The following is an 11,125-nucleotide window of genomic DNA, read 5'->3' on the forward strand; positions in this document are numbered from 1 at the left end:
GTGATGTATAAAAACCTGTGATTTCCATTTCTGTGAAAGGCTAAAGATGCAACCTGTTGGTTTTTTTTTTTTTTTTTTTTCATCTGCATTCGTGGACTCCTTGAATCCTGCCAGTGGTTAAGAGCTACTGTTCTAATGGGAGAGTCATGCATTTATCAAATAATCCCACAGAGATAGTTGTGTAATCATGACCATAGATAGCATTCTGAAGGAGAATTATGGAGGATTAGGTGAATGTTGAGCACCTGGACTCTAACCAAGGCTGAGTCTGACATTTAAGCTAGGACCTGAGGGAAAAAGAAGAATTAGCTAGCCTATGGCTGGGAACAGTAGGATCTGAAATCTGCATTCATTCTGAGCAGTTTCTCCAGGTGATTCCTGTGCCTTCCCATAGAACCTAGGATCCGTGCTGTGGAGGGAGTAGAAGGAATAGCATTCCAAACAGAGGGAACAGATGTGCAAAGGGTCTGAGGCAGGAGGAAGCTTAGAGGCACTAAGCAAAGACCAGTAGGGCTGAAATTCAAGGAGGGTCAAGGAAAGGATTGACTGAGACAGGCAGAAGGGGCCTTTGTTGTTTTGTTTTTTTTTTTAATCACAGCTAATAACACTACTTCCTTCACTTCCTGCCTCCCCCTGAGTCACACTATCAGCTCTAGAAGAGAACCATCTATAGGAGGAAGGTCAAAGCCCACTTGCTCCCCCAAAGAATTCATCAGCAGAGGTAGGGGCAGCTGGTTGGAATCCAAATGCAATGCCTTCTGGGTATTATTACCAGGGCTCTGGTCCCTAGCAAGATGGGATAAGGGTTTGCTCCATCACCTGCCAGACCTGAGACCTCTGGGTCCAGTCCTATGAGCCTCTGGGAAAAGCAGCAAAGGCTGGGCCCTTTCCTGTGGGGAGGGGTCTGAGAAATGACTGGCCTCCCTGAAGAAGTCCAGCATGTCACAGAGCAGGAAGGGGAGGATTTGCCACACATCACAGGGATAAGGAAAATAGTTTCACTCTCTAGAATCACACAGATAAAGCAGTCAAGTCAGTGTCTCAAATGTTGGGAAGACACAAAGCAGGGCAGGGTATTAGAGAAGATGCTGGACACGGGTGCTGAAGGCCCAGGTCACTGGAGGAGGACCTAGCAGAAGGTATGGGGGGATGGGGATGAGCAAAGAGCTTCACCCCATCTAGGGACCCCAGCCAGGCAGTCACAGGAGGGAGCAGCCACTTAAGGAATTCAGTCACCTCCCAAATAGAAAGGGTCAAATGGCACCAGGAGTTGCCTGATCACAGATGAGGAAACTGACACTCCAGAGCAGAGGCGCTTCTCCACAGCCCAGGAGTAGACAGTGCCAGGGCTGGGATCTGAACCCAGCTCTGCCTATCTCCCAAATTGAGTGAAATGAGTGTTCAGCACCAGGGTCCAGTTCAGATAAGAGAATCCTTGAATGAAGAGGCAGCCTGGGGCTGGGACCACCCCAGACAGCATGACCAGGAGGACTTGCCCCTCCCCAGATCTGCACTCAACCCCAGGAGAAGCGCAAACAGAGAGGAGGATGGGAGTGTCCACAGTGAACCTGTCTCCAGGTGGAGAGACCGATTTTATAAAGAAGAAGCTGGGTTCCTGAAAACTTGTCATCCCAACAAAATGCAGAGGCAGTAGGCCAGCACTGGACTAGGAGAGTCAGAGCAGCACTTGCCCTCGGCCATGAGATTGGGCAGGATTTGGGCAGCTGGGGAAGAAACAAGGAAGACTCTCCAAGCAGAGTGTCCAGTGGGAGCAAAGACCAAAGTGTGGGGAAAAAACGCAGTTCTATCAAATGCCTTGATTAGAACCACCACACTTACCTGAGGCTTGCAGATGTCATGGGGGCCCTGAGTCAGCCTTTGGGGGGAAATCAGACTCCAGGCAACATGAAACCATTTCTCTGTGTCTCAGTGACAGATCCAGCAGTACAAGCGGAGACAGCCACTCCCTGGTGCTCCAGAAGAAGCTTAAAAGGTATGCCGGGTGGGCAACAGAAGGTGCCAGGCAAGAGGGACTGTGGCAACTGCAGCCCCCATCTTCCCAGGGATGTAGAAATAATCCAGTGCCAACCAAGCTCCCTGAAGCCATAGATGCAACTGAAGGACAAAGGACTCCCAGGGCAAGGGGCTTATAGCCAAGATGTGGAGCAACCCATGCAGACAGTGGCAACAGCTCCTTCCTCCATGCTGGCTCTTGTTGTTGTTCACTCAGTCGTGTCTGACTTTTTTCAACCCCATGAACTGCAGCACGCCAGGCTCCCTGTCCTTCACTGTCTCCTGGAGTTTGCTCAAACTCATGTCCATTGAGTCGATGATACCATCCAACCATCTCATCTTCTGTTGCCCCTCTTCTCCCCCTGCCCTCAATCTTTCCCAGCATCAGGGTCTTTTCAAATGAGTCAGCTCTTCGCATCAGGTGGCCAAAGTGTTAGAGCTTCAGCTTCAGCATCAGTCCTTGCAAAGAATATTCAGGGTTGATTTCCCTTAGGATTGACTTGTTTGATCCCCTTGCTGTTCAAGGGACTCTCAAGAGTCTTCTCCAGCACTACAGTTCAAAAGTGCTATATTCATTAGTGCTTATTCCTCAAAACTAGTTCTGTGAGGCAGGGGTACTGTCCCATTCTACAAGGAAACAGTCTGAAACCTGGCCAGATGAAACGTCTCACCAGAGGCCACATAGCTAAAACGTGGCGGTAGGGAGTTTGAACCTGAATCTCCCAGCTCCAGGTTCTAGTTTCATCTCACTGTCCTTAGCACTTGCTGAGCTAAAGTGACCAGATGTCTCATCATGGGCTCATGTAATAATGCCTGAGTCACCAGTCCAACATTGTTGGGAAGGTCTGTTATTGCCTACATCCAGGGGAATGCTGAGGGAGGTCCGGGTGAGGCTGGAGAACCTGGCTGTGTATTATTGCAAAGCACCTTGGGCCCCCAAGGATGTGTCTGTCCCTTGGGCTTGGTCCCCTAAGCCCATCTTATCTGTGTCCACAGCCGCGCCAACCGTGACATCACCCAGTACAAGAGTGGGGTGTGTAACACCCTGAGGGCCAAGTTTTACAGCGTGGCCCAGGAGGCTGGCTTCTGTCTACAGGATAAGATGGAAATCCTCATGAAGTAAGAGCACACGTGTATCCATTCACTCAAAGGACATTCATCTGGCACTTAGTATATAACCACCAGATGCTTGGTGTTGGGACGATAACAGGGAATGAGAAGGACAGAGACAAAACAGCTGAACTGATAGATTTATAGGTACAATTTATAGTCACTGCTCCACAGTAAGGGAAAAGGGCTCTAGGAGAAGGAATGAAACCATGAGGACCTAATGCAGACTGGGTAATCCAGCAAGACCTCTCTAAGGAGGTGGCATTAAGGCTGAGCCCTGACAAGTTGAAATTTATCTCAGAGACTTTGTTCACTTGTGCTCAGTCACTTAGTCATGTTCGACTCTTTGTGGCCCCTTGGACTGTAGCCCACCAGCTTCTGCTTCCTCTGCCCATGGAATTCTCCAGGCAAGAATACTGGAGTGGAGTGCCATTTCCTTCTGCAGGGGATCTTCCTGACCCAGCTCATGAACCAAACCCTAAAATGCTGGGAGAAAAGGGGTGGAAAGGGTAGAGATAAGGCTGGAAGTTGTCGTAGGGGCTGAACAATCCAGAGCCTTAGGGGGTAAGTCACTCAAAGGACTTTATTCTGAGTAAATGGAAAGCCATCGAAATATGTGTATGGTTGACGGCATGGTTATATTTGTAATATAGTCTCTTTGGAGAGAGAAGATGTATGCACAAGATGATGAAAGGCATGAGGAGGAGAGGAACCAACATGAGTTAAACACCTGCTGTGAGTCAGCACTAAGCTCAGCACTATACACGCATTATCATTTACTCCTCACCCCTGGGATCTAGGAATAATTATTTTCCTCCATCTTATCAATGAGAAAACTGGAAAGACAATCAAAAGTAGGGAGAGAATGAGGACTGATTAAAAAGTGACTGGGTTTGGTAAGACAATGAGCATTTCAGGACCTTGGAGAGAGCTGTAGCCTCTTATGCCCAAAGCCTGCTGGTATCTTACAGGGTAGCTGAGAGGGTTAAGAAGGACCTCAAGAAGGAAAAGGTGTTTAACTCAGATCTCTGAGGGCAGCTAGGAAGGTGAAAGAAAAAGAGTATCTGATTCATCTTCCTCTTTCTCATACCATCTGTGATGCAGGCGCCAAGAAGAAAGAGGTATCCAGAAGTTCCTCTCTTTCAACCTTGCCTCAAATTTCCAAAAGGATATAGCCAAAATGAGACACCAAGTCTCCACGGTAAAAGCCGATGCAGAAGAAATTGCAGACCACTGGTAAAGATCCTGAGAGCCAGATAAGGCAGTCCCTGGGAGGGGTAAAGGCGGTACTGGTGTTACAAAGTTACATTCAATCCCATTATCCTCAAGGCAGAGAGGCATCACTCCAAAACTGTCGGGCACCAGGAGGGCCCCCCCTCCCAAAACAGGCTATATCCAGAGTATAATCAGGCAAGAAACCCCACAGTTCCTGAGCCACAGATAATCTACCTAGCTGCACTCTCCATATTTACCTTCTGTTTGCTTCAGCTTGCAAATATAGACTCACTAGCCAACCCTTATAAGAGAAGCAGAAGAGGCAAATCAATCTGAAAATACCAACAGATCCTGAGGTCTGTGGGGGGACAACTGTATTCCCCAAATAACTTAACTCTTAATGATACAAAGCCAGACAGGCATACCTCAAGAACACTGTGCCCCCAGCACAGGGGTGATAATAAATACAACACAAAATATTGCAAATTGAGTGATTCCTGGATGGTAGACACTCCCCTCCTAAGCACTTTTCATGAATCATCTATTTTATTCCCCACAAAAATCCTGAAGGGTACACATTACTCCCCACTTTACAAATCAGGAAACTTTAGGATTTAAACCCCTGTCTGACCTGTCTCTATGCTTATCTGCAATATAAAATTGGAGTCTGATTTCCCAAACCTCCATCCTGTCAGGGTGAGTAAATCAAGATCTTAGAGTAAGATAGGAAAGCCTAAAAATGTACCGAGAATCCCTTCAACAATTTTAATAATGCAGAATAGGAGCTTACAAAGAGATCAGAATAAATATATAAACATACATCACAAATGTAAAGCAGTATGAGCAGCCACAGTGTATGATGGATGATCAAGTTTTTCTTCAACTTTTTCTACAATCAGGGGAAAAACCCATTTTCCACGAGATAACACCCCTACCTTCACCCACACCTGAACCCCTAGGTTAGAACCTGCCTTTTTCCCACTGTCTCAAGGATGTATTCCCAAACTACCTTCACACTCTGTCATAATACTAATTTTTTTTGTTCAGTCACTCAGTCATGTCCAACCCTTTGCAACCCCATGGACTGAGGCATGCCAGGCTTCCCTATCCTTCACCATCTCCCAGAGTTTGCTCAAACTCATGTCCATTGAGTCAGTGATGCCATCCAACCATCTCATCCTCTGTCCCTCCCTTCTCCTCTTGCCTTCAAACTTTCCCAGCATCAGGGTCTTTTCCAGTGAGAAGGCTCTTTGCATCTGGTGGTCAAAGTAGGTTCTTAAAACCCACTGAAACACCAAAATCATGGCCCCTGATTGTTCATTTTCAGGAACATGGAAAATACACACACACAGACACATGTCCTCAGCAGCTGGTGTGTGAGAACCTCTTGCATCCTAGAAGGTATCCCACAAGTGTGTCCATGTCTTCCTTGGCTCGATTAACTCTCAAAGAGTAGCTTCAGAACACCAGTATTTTTCCTTCCTTATAACTTTTCACATTGTCCGCTTGGCAGAAGAATCATCAATGCCTGTCTTTAAAGCATGCCCTTAATTTTCGTTGTTGCTGTTTAGTTTCTAAGACATATCTGACTCTTTTTGACCCCATGGACTGTAACCCACTGGGCTCCTCTGTCCATGGGATTTCCCAGGCAAGAATACTGGAGTGGGTTGCATTCCCTTTTCCAGGGGATCTTTCCAACCCAGGGATTGAATCTGTGTCTCCTACATTACAGGTGGATTCTTACTGCTGAGCCACTGTGCAAATCGTGACTCTGGTTTTTACTATCCCTAAAAACAAAGACTTGCCTGATCTGTGGACACTTTACATTGAGTAGGGAGGAAAGTTCCCCAGATAAAGACTGTTGCTACCCTGGAGACATCCCAGGAGTGGTGGAGAGAGAGAATGGAGATGAGGTCCTTTGGGTGCCCAGACCATCTGCCAGCAGTTTCCTAACTGATCCTCTCCCCTTGGAATTGAAGGTACTTTGACCTGCTGTCCAAACTCCCTGAGGATCTGAAGAATTTCCGCCCTGCAAGGAAGATCCTGGCAAAACTGCAGAAGTTTGGGGAAAACCTGGACCTGAGGATCCGACCGCATGTCCTCCTAAAGGTGCTCCAGGAGCTGAGAGCCTGGGAACTGTGCTCCCCGGACATTGCAGTGGCCATCGAGGTGACGAGCACTTCCTTTCCCCTCATAACACCCCAGACACACTCATTCTGGCCTGTCAACATCAGGCACTGTTGAAGTTTTTCAGTTCAGTTCAGTCGCTCAGTTGTGTCCAACTCTTCACGACCCCATGAATCACAGCACGCCAGACCTCCCTACCATCACCAACTCCCGGAGTTTACTCAAACTCACGTCCATCAAGTCGGTGATGCCATCCAGCCATCTCATCCTCTGTCGTCCCCTTTCCTCCTGCCCCCAATCCCTCCCAGCATTAGGGTCTTTTCCAATGAGTCAACTCTTCGCATGAGGTGGCCAAAGTATTGGAGTTTCAGCTTTAGCATTAGTCCTTCCAAAGAACACCCAGGACTAATCTCCTTTAGAATGGACTGGTTGGATCTCCTTGAAGTCCAAGGGACTCTTGATCTCCTTTAGAATGGACTGGTTGGATCTCCTTGAAGTCCAAGGGACTCTCAAGAGCCTTCTCCAACACCACAGTTCAAAAGCATCAATTCTTCAGTGCTCAGCTTTCTTCACAGTCCAACTCTCACATCCATACATGACCACTGGAAAAACCATAGCCTTGACTAGACGGACCTTTGTTGGCAAAGTAATGTTTCTGCTTTTGAATATGCTGTCTAGGTTGGTCATAACTTTCCTTCCAAGGAGTAAGTGTCTTTTAATTTCCTGACTGCAGTCACCATCTGCAGTGATTTTGGAGCCCAAAAAAATAAAGTCTGACACTGTTTCCACTGTTTCCCCATCTATTTCCCATGAAGTGATGGGACCGGATGCCGTGATCTTCATTTTCTGAATGTTGAGCTTTAAGCCAACTTTTTCACTGTCCTCTTTCACTTTCATCAAGAGGCTTTTTAGTTCCTCTTCACTTTCTGCCATAAGGGTGGTGTCATCTGCATATCTGAGGTTATTGATATTTCTCCCGGCAATCTTGATTCCAGCTTGTGCTTCTTCCAGCCCAGCGTTTCTCATAATGTACTCCGCATATAAGTTAAATAAGCAGGGTGACAATATACAGTCTTGACGTACCCCTTTTCCTATTTGGAACCAGTCTGTTGTTCCATGTCCAGTTCTAACTGTTGGTTCCTGACCTGCATATAGGTTTCTCAAGAGGCAGGTCAGGTGGTCTGGTATTCCCATCTCTTTCAGAATTTTCCACAATTTATTGTCATCCACACAGTCAAAGGCTTTGGCATAGTCAGTAAAATGGAAATAGATGTTTTTCTGGAACTCTATGGCCTTTTCGATGATCCAGCAGATGTTGGCAATTTGATCTCTGGTTCCTCTGCCTTTTTGAAAACCAGCTTGAACATCTGGAAGTTCACAGTTCACGTATTGCTGAAGCCTGGCTTGAAGAATTTTGAGCATTACTTTACTAGCGTGTGAGATGAGTGCAATTGTGCAGTAGGCATTGCCTTTCTTTGGGATTGAATGAAAACTGACCTTTTCCAGTCCTGTGGCCACTGCTGAAGTTTCTTAAAGGGCATAAAAGCCTTCATGGAACTCATCATCCAATAGAAGAGGCATTGTCCTGTGACCTTGGTTGTTCAATTCCAGGGGACATTATATTCTATGTAGATGATGCCCCCCAGGAAACTTGGAGTCTTTGGAGAAACATAAATGAATGGACATGTGAGTGCAATAACTGACAGTCATAGTGAGCAGCACCCTGAATCTTGCAACTAAAATCGTGGCCTGTGGACCTCACATGGGTGCGTGTTAGAAACGCAGCATCCCAGGCTCTGAACTGTATCTGACCAGCTCAGCGTCTGTGTTTCAGTGAGATGCCAGGTGACTGATACACACAATAAAGTTTGAGGAGCCCTGACTTAATGTAAATATAGAAGAGGCTTCTCTGAATGAGAGCCCCCTGAGGGGGATGACTTTTAAGCTGAGATCTGAAAAGGCAGCAAGCTGAAGAGAAAGGGAATGAGCAGGTGCCCAGGCCCCGGAGGACAGAACTTGAGCTGCTAGAGGGGTTCAGCGGCAGTCAATGGCTCTGGAAGGAAGAGAGCAGGAAGGTGCACGGTTCCCAGGGGACCAGAAAGGTCAGCGTGTGCAGATCTCCGAAGGTCACGTTAAGGATTTAGGTCTTTATCTGAAGGGTGCTGAGGAGCCTCACAAGCATCTGCAGTAGCAGCCTACCTTCCCCACCTCCCCTAGAAATTCCTGGTGCCCTATTCCCTTAGGGAAAAAGTGTAAGTAGATGAGGGGAGGAGGAAGGGCCCCCAAACTAAGGTATTAACAGATGTCTGTGGAGTCACTTCCTTAATTTTGTGTGATGGCAAATGTACATTTTAATAGGGTTTTAAGTGTCTCAAGACAAAGAAGTGACTCAAATCGTGGCTTTCTTGGGCCTCTCAGTGTTTCCATGATGGTCTGGCCCTTCCACAGGCTGACCTGGCTTGTGTATGTAGGCACATGGTCAGGAGTGGGGGGAGGGAGAAATACCCTGTGGACAAGCTCAATTGTCCAGAGTCCGCTTCCCACATCTCGTGAAGCTCTTTCATGGGAGAATCTGGCAGTCTAGCCTGAAACTAAGTCTCTAGGGCATCTTTCCAGTTATGGGGTGTGCATTCCACCTGCCACTTAGAGAAAGATTGAAGGCAGGAGAAGGCGACAACAGAGGACAAGATTGTTGGATGGCATCACCGACTCAATGGACATGAGTTTGAGCAAACTCCAGGAGATGGTGAAGGACAGGGAAGCCTGACCTGCTGCAGTCCATGGGGTTGCAAAAAGTGGGACACGACTCAGTGACAGCTTATGGAAAAGGCCATTTCTGAGTGGGTGAAAGGAGGGGACTATGGATATGGATGCTCCCCTTTCTCTGGGCTGAGTTTTATTAGCCCTAGCTCATAAAAGTTAGCATGCTCTTCTCCCAGTAGAAAATCACAGAACTTCTGTTAACCTCAATGTGGGGAGTGTCTTAACCTGAAATTTATGTGAAACTCTGTGCTTTGTGTCTTAACCCTTTCCTGGAAGCAAGACTGTGGCTGTCTTCAATTCTCAAGGGAGTCTGTGAACCCAAAAATGTTTATTGACAAATGACTTTTTTTAAAGATATTCTGCAGTAGAAAAGAGAAAAAGATGCAGACAGCTGGATTTTTCTGCTCTTCCTAGATTTCTCTGGGTCAGTAGTGACAAAAAGGGACTTAAAATTAGCCTGCTGAACTAGGAAACTGGAAAGAGGCCCTTTTCTTGATTATGAAGGCCTGAGGGGTTGGAGGTATCCTGGGCCCACCAGCCTCAATCACAAATCTTCTGGGATCTTCTTGGGGAGGGTAGCGGGCACGGAGTCTAGCTTTCAGACCAAATCTGAGGCTGTCATGTGTCTTCCCCCTTAGTTTGTGCGAGAACACATCATCCATATGCCTCAAGAGGATTACATCAGCTGGCTGCAGAGCCGGATAAACATCCCCATCCGGTCCCAGAGTGCCCAGAAGTAGTGGGCCTGGGTCAACCAGTGACTCCAGTGGAGGAGGGCTGTCTACACCGTGTGCCTGCTCTCATGGAGACTCATTATGATCTGGTAGGGTCATCTGGAGACCAGATTCTGAAAACATTCTAGGGGGAGCTGTTCCCAGGTGGAAGCCCCCTTCTGCCTCACACACCAGCCTCAGGCTCCCAGCCTCTGGTGCTCATTGGCCCAGCCTGACTACCTATACCCTCTCCAGGATCCTTCCCTCTTAGCCTTCTCCTCAAATTCTGGATAATAAAATTGAGTTGAATGTTTGCTGTCTGGCTGGGGAAAAGTTGGAGCTGTGGGATCTGGGCGTGGTATTGAAATCCTAATAGTAACATACAGTTACCATTTATTGATATGCACCAGGCCCAGTGCTGGGTGATGTTCTTGCCTAATAATCTCACAACTACAGTTAAGTAGGTGCTGATGTTATGCCTATTTCATACCATTAGAGCGAGAGTGTAGTTTTCAACTTTATGTATACTGTCCTAGATAGAGATGAGTGCGTGGGTTGGTGGGTGAATGGATGGAGCACTTCCCAACAAGGCAAGTGATGTGCAAGAAAATCTCATCCTTAAGAGTCCTTGTAATATCTTGTGTTGGGTTTGGATGTACAAGGAAGCTTAATTTCCAGTCATCTCAAAATTGTTTGGGTTTATTGCCATTTAACCTCTTTTCTCATCTTCGTCTTCTTTTCCCATCTCGGTCTTCTTCCCCCCTACATCTTACTAAGTTACAGGACCTGTAGTCATTTTAACTCTCTCACTGACAGCCAAACTGAATTAACAATTAAACAACTGGACTTGATTATCGGAATGCTCATATAGGCTGGACCCCAGCGTCTCCCCATGATCCAGAAGGGGTGGGAAGAAGAGAGTTGAACTATTTTTCTGTCTATGCAGCATCTCACCTATTCCGTTATTTACTCTTTTTAGTCAATGAATATTTATCAAGAACTGAATATGCATCAACCAACCAAGTTCTAGGTTCTAAGGGTAGAGCAATGACCAAAGCAGACAAAGTCCCCGATCTCAGATAATTTACCTAGAGACACAGGTCAGCAAAGGGCGATGGAGAGGGCAGAGGGACTACATGATATCCACGGTAGTACTCTTTGTTTAGTGTGATGTCGTGACAAGC

General features: G+C 46.9%; 1 protein-coding gene across 8 annotated transcripts in view; it reads left to right on the forward strand.

The window, feature by feature from the left end:
* CCDC60 (coiled-coil domain containing 60) overlaps positions 1-10,255 on the forward strand; it is a 281,662-nt gene extending 271,407 nt beyond the window's left edge. For all 8 annotated transcript variants that reach the window (XM_044930161.2, XM_044930162.2, XM_044930163.2 and 5 more), the window contains 5 exons: positions 1,931-1,993; positions 3,010-3,132; positions 4,228-4,359; positions 6,318-6,507; positions 9,867-10,255. In XM_044930161.2, the coding sequence (XP_044786096.1) occupies positions 1,931-1,993; positions 3,010-3,132; positions 4,228-4,359; positions 6,318-6,507; positions 9,867-9,968 (610 nt within the window). In that variant the 3' untranslated portion in view covers positions 9,969-10,255. The remainder of the gene's footprint in view (positions 1-1,930; positions 1,994-3,009; positions 3,133-4,227; positions 4,360-6,317; positions 6,508-9,866) is intronic.
* The last annotated feature ends 870 nt before the right edge of the window (positions 10,256-11,125 follow it).

The sequence above is a fragment of the Bubalus bubalis genome, chromosome 17, assembly GCF_019923935.1.
Source record: "Bubalus bubalis isolate 160015118507 breed Murrah chromosome 17, NDDB_SH_1, whole genome shotgun sequence".
NCBI classification, from domain to species: Eukaryota; Metazoa; Chordata; class Mammalia; order Artiodactyla; family Bovidae; genus Bubalus; species Bubalus bubalis.